The 16,702-nt window shown below is 39.4% G+C and overlaps 1 protein-coding gene across 3 annotated transcripts in view; it reads right to left on the reverse strand.

Moving 5' to 3' along the window:
* THOC2 (THO complex subunit 2) overlaps positions 1 to 7,217 on the reverse strand; it is a 51,790-nt gene extending 44,573 nt beyond the window's left edge. For all 3 annotated transcript variants that reach the window (XM_090149999.1, XM_090149998.1, XM_031602748.2), the window contains exons 1-3: positions 7,009 to 7,217; positions 1,491 to 1,549; positions 520 to 611 (exon numbers count right to left, since the gene is read on the reverse strand). In XM_090149999.1, the coding sequence (XP_090006125.1) occupies positions 520 to 611; positions 1,491 to 1,549; positions 7,009 to 7,070 (213 nt within the window). In that variant the 5' untranslated portion in view covers positions 7,071 to 7,217. The remainder of the gene's footprint in view (positions 1 to 519; positions 612 to 1,490; positions 1,550 to 7,008) is intronic.
* Positions 7,218 to 16,702: the final 9,485 nt, after the last annotated feature.

Raw genomic sequence — 16,702 nt, forward strand, 5'->3', positions numbered from 1 at the left:
ATTCATTTATTTTCATTCTGTGCATGCATATGAAATGTAGCTAATGTATCTATTCCATACACCACATAGATATCTCAATATATACAAAAACAGTAGCATCAAACAGGAACACTGTTTCAAAGGTTATCATGGGACCTGGCCATCTCAGCTGTAGAACAGTAAGCAAGCTTGCTGTTACACTAATATGTAAATTTAAAAAAAGGTAGGTGGCATCGCTGTCATGCTGCATAAGCAATTAAATCTATTTCTAGCATTTACAAAAAACTTTAGTCTTCACATAGCCTTAAATTACCTAATTTGTAATTTATGCTAACATGAACATAACTACTCACCACAAAAGCCTGAAAAATAGAAACACTGACAGCCTATATATATTTCAAGTAACGGAAATGAAAAAGGATTTGACAACTTTTTAGACATGAAAAAGCTATCTTCTTGAACATCATCCATCTTAATTTTCATTCAGACTTTACAACAGACTAAAAATTCAGAAGCAAATCAATACAAATATAAACTTACTATAATATCAGCAAGAACACCAGAAGCTTGTTCATGCTTTAAGTTTCCTCTAACAACATGAGATGAAAGCTCATACAAAGCCTGCTGGATATCTGTCAAAAGAAAACAGATTATTGAAGCACAAACTAGGTACCTCTTGGTCTACATTCTAAAGCCATGGATGTGTATGATACTGCTGTAGACTTCAGACACTTAACAAGTAAAGAGGCACACAGCTCTTCATAAGAGAGGGATTATTTTACTGATTCTGACAGATTGAAGTTGAGCATTAATGTCTACAACTCCACAAAAGCAGAAAGTAAAAAACTATCTATTCTCATGTGTTTACTGAATAACAGTAAAACAGGATGAAAAACTGCAGTTTTCAGTGAGCATAACAACTTGAATCTTTGCTGTTGACTTAAACAGATGCCTTTAGCTTATAATTCACATGAGTATTGGATTTTATTTCAGAACATTTCCTTATCTCATAACACGTATGCTGTCAAAAACTATTTCTCTTTCAGGAGGAGAAAACTTAACAGTAGAAAAATGCCTCAGAAAGACTTCTAATTATTACAAAAGTCTGCCACAACTGAAGAAAACTATTTTACAAAAGCTTACATTATACTAAAATATTAAAACACAGGTATTACATCTGAGAAAAATCTGGCAACGTTAAATGTGGTGGTCGCAAAAACAGCTACAGTCAGCTCATAAGGAAGTATTCTTTTTTAAAAAAAAAAAACAACCTGCAGTGTTGCTATATTTTTGATGTACAAGAAATGTTGGAATTCCATGCTTCCAACTTGCAATTGCACCATGCAGTTTGCTCAACAAATGGTACATTCCATGAGCATATGCTCTGCAGAGCAAACCAAAACTATTTCTTTAAATTTCAAAGATTTCCTAAAGCAAGAATTAAAAAAAAGAAAAAAATGGAATTTTAATTTCAAAGATAAAGGAAAACAATAAAAATGAACACAACTTACCTCTGAAACTGAGGCTGTCATGGCTTTTGTCTTCACTGAGAGCGCGACATAGTTGCAAACTGTAGTAAAGAAAATATTAACAATATTTTAATATAGTTAGATATTAGGAAATTAGCATTAGGTAACTCACAAATGTTTCAGGGCTGTTGTTGTTTGGGCTAAAATAATTTTAACTCAAGGCAGATAAACACATAGGTTTTCAGACACACTAATTCACAGGAGAAAATAAAGAAAGAGCAAGGAAATACAAAGTTCCTAATTCATCATATACAGAATGGGATCTTCATGCTTCAGTCACAGGAAAATTCTGACCAATAATTTTTAACACCAACACAAGCATGATTTCCTTATACAGTGCTTTAGCAACAATAAAACAGACTTCTACCTCTAAGTACATATTGTAACCACTGTGAGGATTCACTGCAGGCTGCAAAGGCTTGTTCTGTTGTGTTATGTTTTCTTGGTCACTGTCAAAGTCACTCCTTAAGCAAATCAGCCATACGTAAAAAGCACACTAAATACCATACAGACTGATCCACAAAATAAAATTCTGCTTCCCTGCATCATAAAATAAATGCTGCAATAGCAGGCTACTTGATACTGAAGGCTTAGAGACAGACATGCAACCCAAGCTTCCAATGACTTTGTCTCCCATTACTATTTTCACTCCAGGAGGAGGCTGCAAAAACAGTTTCACCTTTATGAGCATCAGCACTCCAAAGGTGATTTACCTCCTTTATTACAGCCACCAAAAGATATCCTCTAATAACCTTATTCACACTTACAAATTTTCAGTCAAGTTTACTATTTTTTCCAGAAGAACTTTCCATAAGAACAAACTGAAGACAGTATCAGAGTTACATTGTATTCCTACATAAATACTAAGTCTACAGCCTCCTACCTGACCAATTTTTTAACATTATCTAACAAGGCAAGTAAGTACTACTGCTACAGAGTCTCATTATGGAAAATGAAATCATAAAGAAGGCTTTGGTAACAATCCATCACCCCTCCTATTTGTATCCTGCATAGATTATTACCTCTCCAGCAGGACTAAACTGTTCCAGCAATCAAAGAATAATATTAAGCAACAGCAAGGTTTATTTACCCTTTAAAGACAACTGGAACATGGTTAGTTTTACACATAAGCAGGATATGATCATAAGAAACATGCAACCTGAGCAAAAAGTGATGCCAGGGCAATAACATTGAACAAAATATATATATTCCTAAATTACCAGAAAAGACAGTGCAAAGTAACGGACTATATTTTATTTTTCACGAATGGTAGATGGTGATACTAAATGCACTTATTTTTGAAGTGAGGATGGGTTTTTTTCCAGCCATTCTCAATGACAATATTAATTTAATTCAAGTCAGACCTAAAATTTTGATTGCTACTCCACGCAGAAGGTGTGAAGGAATCGTTTTTAAGCACTGTAAACAAATAACAGTGAGGTGAAACCTCTGATTCTACAGAATTATCAGCTTATCAAGAAGTCAGACACCAGAGTAAAGGGAGCAGTAAGGAAGGAAGACAAGGCAGAAGCCCCCCATCCAGTATCAAAAAGCCATGAGATCAGTTATCCAGTCTTAGCTGAGTACAGAAGTTAAAAATCAAAATATCGGCCCTTCCACAAGAATACAAACCATCAATATCTGGATGATTAACCAACCAAGAAAAAAAAAAAAAACAAAACAATATTTTCCCACTTAAAGCCCAGAAAATGGAAACTTATCAGGTCAAGCTTTCAGTTCAACAGCCCAAACATCAAAAGGTTTACAACTCTAACTTTACTTTGGTTCATTTTTGCAAGGTTAGGATGTAGAACTTCCCTATTCTACTACATTCCACCTGAGTGTAAATTATATAATAAATCTGAACTGCAGTTTGAGTACAGAATAAGCCAGGAAGTAAACATTTAAAAGCAACAACAAAAAGAATCACTGCTGAAAAAAAAATGTAAAAAAAAAAAGTTTTGCATGAAGATGGGCTATGTTTGCTTAAACAACAGCAGCTCCAAAGTTCTGTAGGTGCTCAACACAACAAGTCTGCACAGAGCCAGAAGTTGAACCTAAGCCTCCCAGTTCACACGCAACATCCTACATACAATTACATCTCACACGTAGCATATGGCAGAAGTTATCATAAAGTGCACGTGTCTGCAAATATTGACTATATGCAGAACTTCACTGATGCAGATAGCTCTTTTGTTAAGCTGAAACACAAACAATGGCATTTTGCAGCTAGGGTGGCCAATCTACAACTGAAGTCTGCTTTCCTGACTCCCAGCCCTCTAATTGCTACTCAACATTATGACACGCCTCATGCACATAGAATAACAAACACTGTGGGAGGGCCAGAATGATTGTGTCTCAAAATCTCAAGTTCACTGAACACTGAGCTTCTTCAGTGTATCATGAAGTTTAACATATTGCATAAACGGCCAGCCGAGCACACGATTAAAGTCCTGTTTCTCTCTTGAAGGGTCTTCAGTCTGTTTGATCTGTCACACACACACAACAACAAAAAAGCAAAAGCAATCCCATAAGCACTTGCCACTGCATGTGTGTTACCTATGTTCCTATATGCTACAGCCATACACCAGCACCTTGCTGTGGAAGGCACTACAGAAAACAATACAATGTCAGTACAAAGGACAGTATATGTGTACACAAATAGATAGGATTCTATAAGAACAATAAGCATCATTCACACATGCCAACTCAATCTCCACACGCTACTTGCAGTAGCAAAACAAATATACAGAATTTAAATAATGTGTATTTAGACAGAGAAGGATGTGAACAAAAAGAAGACGTGATGACCACGTTGTGACAAACCTCTAGTTTTGGTAACTAAGAAAACCTCAAAACTAGTACATGATCTAATATCCATATCAGATATTATTACACATTGGTAGCTGGGTTAATTAAATTAGAAGAACTCAACAGTGTCCAAGAAGTGCACGGTCTCTACTCTGTAGGCTCCAGAATGCCACCTTACCCATTCACTTGGGACATTCCAGGGCATACAAAACCCCCATCTTTCGGGTTTTGGCCATTACTGCCAGACCACGAGGACAAAGGGATCTCATCAGAAATAATAAAGTTCACTATTTGCCATAGGAGATAAAGAAAATATAGAAGATAATCAGTCGAAAACTGATTTCACTACTGCATTTCCTTAGGAACAACTCTGTATTTCATTTTCTTTACAAGTATTTTTTTTATTTTTTTTTTTCCTAACAGAACCTCCAAAAGACTACAGTCATATTTTAAATCTGTACATCTTACAGTACAGGCAGAGCACTACCACACACCTCAGGACTATGTAAGAACACTTAACAGCAACCACCTTTAGCATTTTTTGGTAACTGCAGTGCAAGCCAAAACACTAAAGGCAAATCATTTACTTTTTCAGTACACCGCCAAAATACTAACTCAGGCTGAACTAATCAGATCCTGTAACATAATCCAGCAAATAAATATTTCTACTTAATTTATATTTTTGGGTCTTTGTTTTAGATAAGCAATTTGGTAAAACAAGAAGCATCACTACATCTACTTACCTTTTAATTTAGCACTAAAAAATATTTTGTGTGTTTTGGTTTGGAAAGAGAGTATAATAGCTTTATTTTCATCCAGTTGGAAAAAATGAATAGGAGATAAGAAGTTTTGGAAAAAACAAAGGCTAAGTTAAATACCAAAGAGTTCCCCCAGAAAACGTGGTTTCTTACAAAGTTCTCTAGGACAGTGGCTACAGATGCATTCCCTTGTGCCTAGAAAATAATTTCATGCATATTTCACATTTATAAAGCTGACATCTCTTATCCAGCTGTAATTGCATTGCCTTTAGAACTAATGGCATTTCTTGCAAGCTACTGTTAACACCATGTCTGAAACAGTGTATTTCATTTGGCATAAGGGCCACAGTAGAGGAATTTCACTAATTTTATTGCCCCCACAGGAGGTTCATACTTTCTTCACAGTCATGTTTAAGTACAGCTCCAGGAGAAAGGGAGACCAACACGAGGTTTGTCCATAGCCTTCCCACAGCTCAAATTCTGAGAATTCAGTTGAAACAGTGCATCTGTTGTTAACTGATCAACTAGAACATCACTGTCCTCAGGCTCCATACAGTCTCAGTGATCATAACAGGGAAGTTACAAAAAATCACCATCTTATTTGACTACAAAGGGCAAAAAATGACTCAAGGGCCACTATAGAAAAAAACTTGCAAGTGGATCTGTATGTACATCACATCACATACAAAACCAAATCTTATTAGAGCTGCTAGCACACTTTCAGAAGACATCAGTATGTATGTTCATACACGTTATTCTTTGTTGTTCATACAGAAGTTTAACCAGGTTCAACAAAAAGTTTCCTTACTAATTGCCAAAGGATTGTCCAGCTGTTGCTGTGCAGTCGTTGCTTTAAAGTCAGTGCAAATCTCCATTATTTGGGGGCTCCTGAACACTCAAGTTTTTATTTTTTGAAATTCAGGAACAGACTTGCTTTGGCCTTGAATCACACACACAGAAACATGTTAACTCCAGCACAATTCAAGCACAGCAGTGACACAGTAAGAAGGTCCCTTCACTATAAAGCAGAGGGTCTGGTGAACGCAGAGTTTTGTGCAGTGAGCCTCTGTGTTTATTCTCTACCCCACTAACTTTCTCCTCAAACATGAGGGTAATCAGCACCCTAACTGCAGAATCTTCTAAATACATGAACAAAAGAAAATATCAAAAGGAGCACAAATACCACAGAGTGTATGCCATAAAGCAATCCCCGAATATTTGCCTATATTTGAAACCTCAGGGTTTTTTAGTTATAATAAAGAGCTAAAGGAAACAGAAAGACTAAAATAAGATCATTGAAGAGCACACAGTAAGTCGGGCACCCTCGTCGAAACCGATGCAGTAAAGGAAAGCTGACAGCCTGGTGAATGACGTGCGAGCAAACGGCCAGACCAGAAATTGCTACAGACAGATAGAAGGCCCTGAAAAGCGAGCCCACAGCACATCTGGATTGACGTGGGAAGCTGCACCCAGCCCCTTCGGCCCTCGATTCCTCCCTAGGACAACCGGAACCGTCTGACCGTACCGAGGCTGAACTAAAGCGGCACGGCGCCAGGCACCCGAGAACGGGCAGAAAGAGCGAAACAGCGGCCGAGCCTTGCACTGAGGAGACGGGCACCGCGGGGCCGGGGAGACGAGAACGTTACGAGGCGCCCAGCAGCCGCGGCCCGGCCCAGAGCAGGAGGGGGCGCTCGGGGCCGGCCGAGCCAGGCCCGGTACCGGCAGAGCGGCACGGCAGGCCCGGCCGCACGTAGCAGGCCCGGCCCGGCCCCCGCCCTCGCACGGCTTCGTCCCCCAGCGCCGAGCCGCGGCCCCGCGTCCTCCCTCCCTCCCTCCTTCCCTCCCGCCCGCTCCCAGCTCCCCGCCCCCCGCCCCAGGCCCCTCTCCGTCCCGCAGACCCGAGGCCCGCCGCGCCCAGCCCCAGCACTCACAACTCGTTCCTGCCCCCTTTCTCCCAGTTCTTTATCCACTCGGCGGGGAGCACGGTCGCCATCTTCCCTGTGTGGCGCCGAGAAGCCCGGATGCGGGAGCGACGGGCGCAGGTCAGAGGGGACGCTGCGGCCCGCGAGGCACGACGGGACGGCCGCGCCGTGCCTAAGGAGACGGCGCGCGCAGGGCCGCAACGGCGCGTGCTCCGCAACGCCCCGAGGTGTGACGTCACCGAGCCCGGTAACGGCGCTGTGGCGCATGCGCCGTTCCGCGCGCCGCCCCCTCGCGCTGAGGCGGGCGTTGGGGATGCGGTGTCACAACTGCGCGTTTCATAACTGCCGTTTTCCTTCAAGTGTTATAACTCAGCGTGACAGAGACAAAACGTTGTGTTTTGAAATACGGGCTTGCATCATTTCAGCGTGATGCTGAAGCGTGCAGCTTATTCAGCTGTGGAGGACAGAGAAATGCGCGGCGCTGCGCGTTCTCAGTTCGTGTAGCCGTGGCAGTGATTCATGGCAGAGCTGATTCTTAAAGACTGTAACAGTGCCGTCGGGACCACATGCAGAATGCACGAGGATTTCAGCAGGCCTCGTAGCCCTGTGGTTGTCACCTGAATCTTGGCGTATACCAGTCAAATAGGGAAGCGTGACAGTTTTTAAAGGATGAAAATCCGTGCAAATGTTGTATGTCAACCATTCCTTTGAGTGCTGAGTGTATGAGTTTAACTGTGTGAGTTTCAGTAGGGCCAAGTTGTTTGGTCACAACAAACAATGCCAGGCATCCCTACAGGCCTGGGGAGGAGTGGCTGGAAAGCTGCCTGATGGAAAGGGACCTTGGTGTGCTGATGGGCGGTCGGCTGAATGTGAGCCAGCACTGTGCCCAGGTGGCCAAGAAGGCCAATGGCATCCTGGCTTGGATCAGCAATGCTGTGGTGAGCAGGAGCAGGGAAGTCATCCTGCCCCTGTGCTCGGCACTGGTGAGGCCTCACCTCGAGTGCTGTGTTCAGTTTTGGGCGCCTCAGTACAGAAGGGACACGGAGGTGCTGGAGCAGGTCCAAAGAAGGGCAACAAGGCTGGTGAAGGGCTTGGAGGATGTGTCCTATGAGGAGAGACTGAAGGAACTGTTCAGTCTGGGGAAGAGGAGGCTGAGGGGAGACATTATTGCTCTCTTCCAATACCTGAAAGGTGATTGCAGTGAGAGTGGGGTTGGTCTCTTCTCACTGATGACGAGACAAGGGGAAATGGCCTCAAGTTGCACGGTGGTAAGTTTAGGTTGGATATCAGGAAACACTTCTTTACAGAAAGGGTTGTTAAGCACTGGAATGGGCTGCTCAGGGAGGTGGTTGAGTCACCATCCCTGATGTGTTTAAAAATCAGTTGGATGCAGTGCTGAGGGACATGATTTAGCAGAGGGTTGTTAGAGTTACGGTAGGATGGTCAGGTTGCGGTTGGACTTGATGATCTTTAAGGTCTTTTCCAACCTGAGCAATTTGATTCTAAGTGCTTTGTAATATACTCACAATCTGTCTATGGCCTATTCTTGTGTATGTCTGTGCTAGTTAGTGACACCAGCTGAGACTTGCAGACAAGGCAGAGTTTTCCTTTTAGGCAAAGGATTGCACAGTCAGGTCCTGATATATGAAATATTTTCTTATGTAAATATTGATTTTGTAGCTCAACATTATACACAGTTTTCAAAAATATTGCCATTCTCAGTTCCAAATTACTTTTTTTTTCAGTTTTTAATAAAATTATAAAAATTAATAAAAATAATTTAAAACAATGCCAAAAAGCACAGAATAATACACTTCATAAAGAATTTTCTTATAAATCCGCATGGAATTAAGTATTTTCTCAGAAATTATAGTCAAACAGAGGACCATATTTCTCCAATTTCCTGGTTATAACTAGATCACAGCAAAAAGATGTGGGAAGCGTATATAAATGTATAATTATGACTTGTGTTTTAGAGTCTAGATTTGTTCTAGACTAAATCTGCTTTCCACTACTTCCATTAGCATTACTGAAACTATTTGCTTTTTCTGGTTTAAGACAGATGTAAGAAAAGAAAAGCCTGATACAAATCTTCATAAAGGATCTAAATAAACCTGTATCTTGGTTGGCTAAAATAGATTTTAGATATATTTTAGTAGTTTTTTTGCACTTAATTTAGCTGTTACATGCTTCCTATTATTATTTACAAATCTGCATACATTTATATCATCCATTTGTATTGTTACAACTTCTTCAATCATAGAATACTTCGTGCTGGAAGAGCCTTTAGGTAGCCACCTGCTCCATGTACAAGTAGGCTTCTCAAAGCCTCATCTGAGAGTTTCAAATCCTTTTAAGGAGGTGATTCCACAGATTTTGAGCACCGAGGAGATTTTTTCTTGAATCAGGTTGGAATTTCCCTCGTTGCAGCTTGTGTCTGTTCCCTCTTGTTTTGCAGTACTTTGAGAATAACATGGGTCCATGATATTTGTGTAGAACTAAAAGAAGCACTTTGTGAATGTGTATAAAATTTGTTTTGCTTATGATATGTAACTCCTAAAACACAGATATTCATACATTTGAATGGATACACAACAGCCTCTAATGTTTATTCTCCATCCATGCCCAAGGCTTTTGTGTGCTTGAAAAAGTGCCATGGGTATCCTAAGATTCTTGTAAATGAATCAAAGACCTTTTTTAAAAGCTAGGATGTTTCTCTCATTTCAAAAATTCTTAGAGATTTCCATCTCAATCAGGATGGATCTATTCACAGAGAATTTTCTTTTGGCATCTCGTTTCCTTCTGTTATTTTTATAAGCTTACTTTTACCTCTCTAAATATTTGGATAAAAAGAAGTCTTAAAAAGAATGAAAAATAATGATGCCTGCAAAGCCACTGTATGTCACACTGCAGTCTTGAGTCACCTGCTGTTCCTCCTGCCTGAATAAAGAAGAAATCTGAACATTTTTTCCAACTTCATTAAAGAAAATGCCTCAGTTAAGCTCTATGGTAACAGCTGGATAGCAGTAAGTTATTATTAAGCTTGACTGCGACTATAAGGCTTTCAAAGCTGTGGTATATGATGAAGCAAATACACAGTTACAAGAAAATAAGTGTTAATTTAATCTTAAAAAAATACAAATGCTCTTGGTTTTCTAAATAAATACTACAGGTAAATGTGCAAAAGCAGAAGAAAGAAAATGTCTGAACAGTTCATTTCCTCTGTAATAACCTTCTTCATGAATTTGTGAGACAAGGCACAACTTTATTATCCTCTGTGAGGTACAAACAGCAGGTTTTGCTCTTCTTACACAGATATTTAAGAGTAGCAATTTGGAATAAAATGTCCTTTAATACTGTTGTGGGTTTTTTTAAATCATATTTATGGAAGAATTAATTACTCCACATTCCTGAAATATGCAATTTTATTTATTAATTTATTTTTAATCTTTCACATTTTTGTGGTTAGTCATCTTTTTTTGTGTTATTTTTTTTTTTTTTCAAATGGTTTGTTGGTTGCTGTTTTTTTTCATTTGTTTGTTGATTTTGGTTGTTGTAGTTCGAGTGTTTGTGTTTTTGTTTTTTTTTCTGGGAACATTTCCCGAACTCTCACACAGAAGAAAAAGGGGATGATTTCCATTTGGTAAATGCTGTTTAGACAAGATTCGTAATAAACATTATCTAGTACAGCCTGTTTCTATTCAGCTGGGCTATTGAAAAGAGAAACATTCTCGCATAAGTGACCACCAAACAGATCTTCCAACAGGGTGATTTCATAGCTAGACTTAGTATCCATCAGCCATAGATTTAGGTTCAGTTTCCTGACTATACTGGCCTAGAAGGGGTCTGGTCTGGGTTTTGAAATAGTTTCATTCCACTTCTTAGTTTTTTGGTTCTGTGTATGTTCGTGTGTCTGCTGACAGAGAATGGAGGGCAGAAATACTTACTAAGCTCTCTTCCACACAATATCTGTGAAAAGGCAGCTTATTTTATTAAAAATGATGCTGTTAATCTGGAGAGCACTTCATCATCTGACCTGACATTGAGATTGTGTCTGACAAGAATTAGAATAGTTATTTACTTGAGAATATTTCAATCTACCTCAAGGTAGTCAAAGTGTTTGGAGGGTGTTTTTCTTTCTCTAATCAGCATAAGTAAGAAATAAAAAGTTCAGCAATGGAACTGAGAAATCTAGAAATATTGGGGAAAAAAGAGAATTGTTTTTCTAATCACAGCTTCACTAAATGATAAAATGTTAGCTGTGAAATAGATTGGCAAGGCAGTTCCTGCTGGGATTTCCCTGAAGGATGGGGACAAGCTGTTCTGATGGGTTGTGCTCCCAGAGCCATTGAGAACAGGGGTGATTCCTTCTTGCCTGCTTCAAAGGCACAAGGAAGAAATAGTAAATGCTTCAAGAAACATTTTGAAACACTTTGTCTTCTAGTAAACACACGTTCCTAGCAAGTGCTCTATTAAAGTCCATTATGAGAATCTCAGATATTAGTATTTAGAGTTTGAAAATATGGACAAAGTTAGGAGCTTTGCAAGTTTTGCAAGCTGAACAGTGACAGTGTCACCAACAAGGCAGCTGAGAGGCTGGCAGCATAACCTGGGTCCTCTGCTGCAGAAAGGAGGAGTACAACTTGCAGAACAGGTACTCCTGACCTCACAGCTCATCTTTCACTGGATTGCCTGATGGCTGGGTGTCCTGCAGGATGGCCCTACATCATTACACTTTTATGTAGCATCCACCCCATAGAACACTGTATTTGACTTTATGGTATTTTGCTGGCAAAGCCCATTGGGTAACTTCAGTACATCATCAGCCCTCAATCCTGCACATGAGAGGTCTGGTGCAGCAGCTCTGAAGCAGAGGCCATGCTGGTGTCTGAGGAACTCTGAGGCAGCAATGCTACAGTTTGTGATCCTGTCCCTCCTGTCTGGGATGTGTTCAGAGAAGACTGGAGGGTTGGCTGGGTGCTGCTGAAAGCTCAGAAAGCCAAAGTCTGCCAAAACAGCCTCTGCTTACCAATAGCTGCAGCTTGCAGGAGCTGATAGGTGTGGCTGCTACTGAGGTTTGTGGGCCCTTACCTGTGGCACATGTTAGTGGGTGAAAGTATGAACACTGTAGTTGCCTCACATTTGTTAATTGTGAGAGCTGAGAGTATTACCATACTGAGAAAACATGAAGGTTTGAAGGTCAACCCTGCATTTGGTGAGTCAAACTCTTATCAACATGGTCCACGCACTCACTTGCGTTGTGTACCCCAGATATCAGGTATGTTAAAATGGAAGTGTCTGTGCCTAAAGATAATCGTGCAAGAGAAAACCTGAATTCCTAAACTTGGGGCTTGCAGACTGTTAGACAGAAAAGGTATTTCTGAAAAGGTATTTCAGTCCTGACTCTTTATTCTCACTCCCAGATCAGAAAGCACTCTTCATTGTTTCTCTGTTCTGCTGTTTCTTTTTCTTCTGGTATCTTGATTCTGACTAGAGTCCAAAGGCAGTGTATTCTTAAATAAACTTGCCTTTGTGATGAGTAATCATCGCATATATTGCTTACATATGCAGCAATATAAAGCATTCAAGGACTAAAGCCAAGCTTGCCCTTCTAAGATTTAGACAGCCATCTTGAGTTCCCCCCATTTACGGAAATTCTCAGACATCATCAACAGGATGTAGGGCAAATGAATGACCAGATTGACCAACTAAAAGGGATATGTTTGTTCCCCGTAGCATCCCTCTTCATGCCTATCTTCCTCTTTTCTCCCATTGGGACAGCCTGTGCTGAACACAAAGTAGGAGATAGGCAAGCACTGCCTTAAATGTGGCCTTTTTCAAGTTACTGTACCACTAAATTATAATAACTAAATTATAATACAGTATACTACCTGTAAGCCAATGTTAATGTTGCAACATGAAGGAGTTATGAGCAGAAAACCACACGTGGCCATATGCCAAATGCTTGCTAAGTTCAAATCCCAGCTCTAGATGATTATTTCTTGCATTAACCAGTTCAAACGGAGCTAAAATAAGTCACTAGCTGCATGTTTACCATTTTCCTCTCCATGTGGCATTTATCTTTACTCAGAAAGTTGTGAAGGAAAGTAAATAAAATATTCCATGCTTCTTCCTGAGTTGACATTAGATGCAAGTGAACTTGGAAGTAATTTCAGCTAGCAGTATACCAAAATACTCAAAGATCTTTTGTTTCATACTTAAACACAAACTTTTCTATGGAACATCTGTTATGGGATTAAGTACAACCACCTTTATTTCATGCTTTAATTTTGCTGAGGATATTTTATCACTATTAGATTTGGGAATTACAGGAAAGTATATCCTGCCTAAGACCTTATACCTGAAATTGAAAAAGCTCATTATGTTTTTTCAACTTTTCCTATTTCTGTAGTATGATGATACCCCTAAATATTTCTAGTTGCTATTTAGTCTTTTTTACTACTTTCACTAAAATGTACTGGGAATGATGTTTATCACATGCTGATGAAAAGAAATAAAGGCCTGGTGGGAGTCATGCTTTTCTGGAAGAGAGATATTATATTCTGTGGACCAAAATAAAAATGCAAGTCTTCCATATTGCCTTCAAACAACTCCATCTCTTCCTCCAACAGCAATACAGCAAGAACACTGGATGCAATTCAGAGGAAAAAAACAGATTTCAGGCATCTGTTCTTTATCAGTTATTCAATTTAGTAGTGCCATGTTCATTAGAAAATGTTCCTAGTTCAGTTACTGTTCTATCCTTTTTTGCATTTGATTTTCTGCCTCTGCTGCAACTCTGAAATGTTGGCTCTGCAGTACACAGCTTTTCCCACTCCATTTATTAACCCAGTAGTAACAGACCAATTAATGTTAGCATTTAAAGGTCATGACTGGGCTTCACAATTCCTATGTCAATAACATTAGTAAGAAATAAGAAGTTACCTTAATTTCTTACAGAACATATCAACAAAGGTAGATTCCCATATTAACTTCTGTGACTTGCAACCCATTATTGATTAAACAGTCCATGTCAATGAACTGTTTGCTGTCTAGTTTATATTTGTCCGACTCAAACACCCTGAAGCGTATTGAAATATGAAATATGTTTGTGTAAAAAAAAACAAACTCTGAAAGAGACATTTGGTATGATATGATTTTTCATTTTGATAAGATTTATTGTGCTATAGATTCACTGAATAATTCAGATTGGAGGGGATCTCAGGAGGCGGTGTAATCCAGCCTTCCACAGGGTCAGCCATGAGATCAGTTTGTGTTGCCCTAGTCTGGTCGTGAAACTCTCCAAGTTTGGAGACTGCTTGAATGTCTTCATGTCTGGAAAGGCCTTGTTTGTTTCTGTTTATCTACATTGTCTACTGCTCCACCAGGCAGCCCTGTGAAGAGCTTGCCCCCATCCCTTGGTAGCCTCTTTGCAAGTGCTGGAAGGCTGCTGCTAAGTACTTCCAAAGCTATACCTTCTCCAGGCTGAACATGCCTTTCCTGTTCCCTCAGCCATGCTTCACCATCTTGATGGTCGAGGAGTACTGACCTCACCCCAGTTCAAGGTTTTTCTTGTTCTGGGCTCCCTATTTAGCAGTCTAAATGTGGTGTAGTGAATGCTGAATGGGGAGGGTTAATGACTCCTTCCTGTGTTCGTACCATCCGCAATGCTTTTCAATGTAACTTGTTTCTTCACTTATTTGTAGTATAAATTACGTGAGCTGAAATAAATAGATTACTGTATGTCATGCAGGTGCACAGTATTACGGAAACCACATTGCATCTATTCATGCTTATATTTCCACCCAGTAAGATGATTTTTCCTTACTGAATGAAGTACATCAATCAGATTGAGAGAGGTATTACTTTATTTCACTAAATATTTCATCTTTGTAAAACTTCAGTTCCTTTTTTTTTTTTTTTAAACCTGGGAATAAGTTTCAGGGATACGACAAAGACACTCAAACCAATGGCATTGCTTTGTGATCAGTTAAGATTTGTAGGCAGAGGCTACAGGCCCTTCCATGCAAATATGAGTCTTTCCAAAGCAAATAAAAAGCACAGAGAGGCTATCTCTGTTTGAAATCAGCAAACCAAAGTCTGTTGTTTTGTTTTGCTTATAAATACAGACTACTCAACCAATTCTACCAAGTTTGGTTCATTTTAAAGGAAAGAATGAATACAGCAAGCAGGAGTATTTGTCTACATATAGTTCAACATGACGAAGATATTGATTGTGATTTTCTGCTCAAAGTTTAATTACTTTCTTTGGCTTAATCACCAGAACTCCACCTACAGTGAAATGTACTTCAAAGTAATACAATTAATTTTAATGTTGAGTCACCAAAGATGTTATTAGTTTTGGCTTACAGTACAATTTACTGATTCAGAATTTTATTTTAAACTGAACTTCAAATTGGTCGTGCAGAAGAACAAGAATTAGCTTGCGTAGAAGGTAAAACATTTTATAAGCATTACTCTTCCTCTTGTCATCATTTTTCTTTTCTGTTATGTTTTCTTATATTCTGGTTGCTCTGTGTATCGTGACTAGAAGTTTTGGGTTTTGTTTGATCAAAATGTTTGATTTAGACATCAAAACCCAGAAGTGGGTCACTGTAAAAACATCTTGTGATATTTAAAAATAATTTGCCTTTATCAAAACCTCAACAAAGCAATGGCATTTGTGAAAATCATTGCTAATGAATGTATTGATAATGTGGGGGTGCTGAGGATTTATAAGATTAAACATTCACACTCATTATTGCACTGTTACGGTGCTAACCTCTCACCATGTCATAATATGTCTGAGATCGTTAAATAAATATGCTTTGCTATGACATGAACTGAGTTTGGATGGATAGGAATCTCTGCTATTGAAACACAGCTATTTCTCAGATATTGAAATCAGTACAATTATCATCTTGGATTTTTTAGTCAAATTCTTGCTAGCACGCACAAATATTGACCTTGATACTAAACCCTTTTACTTTTGATTATTTTCTCTTCAGTAAATAGGGAATACAAATTAAAAGAGAGAGCAAGAAAGAGAAATGATGTGTATATGGAACAGACAGCAATTTAGACTATTAGAAAAGTGTGTTTTAGTATTTCAGCCAGCTGTGTCTAAAGCAAATTGTTTTCACAGAACATTCATTGAGGCCATCTATGTTCATAGCAAAGAACATCACTTTAATTCTTAACTAATATTTCTGTAGCGTGTTCCAGAACGATGGTCTGCGTTTTCAGTACAGTCAGTTTTCTCATCTAGAAATTACCTTGTTTTTACTCTGTATGGATACACTGAAGATTTCAGATCAGGAGATGTGCCAACCTGCTGAGATGTCAGCCTACACACTGCTAACTCGGGACTGGAAAAACTCGTTGTTCTCATGGGAGAGAGGGCTGCAGTGACCTCAGCAGATGCCTGAAGTGTAGAAACAGCTTTACCGATACCATTACTTTCCAGAGCCACCGGAGAATGTTTTGCTATTTTTGCAGAAGTTCTGCAATGTTAGAACTGCGGGACTTTAGTTAGATTGTAAGGCATGAGAGCACAATTTTCTATGTATCAAAAAAAAAGAAAGGTTAGTGGGATATTTTAGTATCGCAGAAGGATCATCTTAGTCTTGAAAATGAGTAGATGGTTTTGGCTACAGCTACAGAAGAGACTAACCTGAGGTTTGTGTATGAACTGGGATATGTA

Source organism: Phasianus colchicus, chromosome 14, assembly GCF_987193195.1.
Source record: "Phasianus colchicus chromosome 14, bPhaCol1.hap1.1, whole genome shotgun sequence".
In the NCBI taxonomy this organism is placed as follows: domain Eukaryota; kingdom Metazoa; phylum Chordata; class Aves; order Galliformes; family Phasianidae; genus Phasianus; species Phasianus colchicus.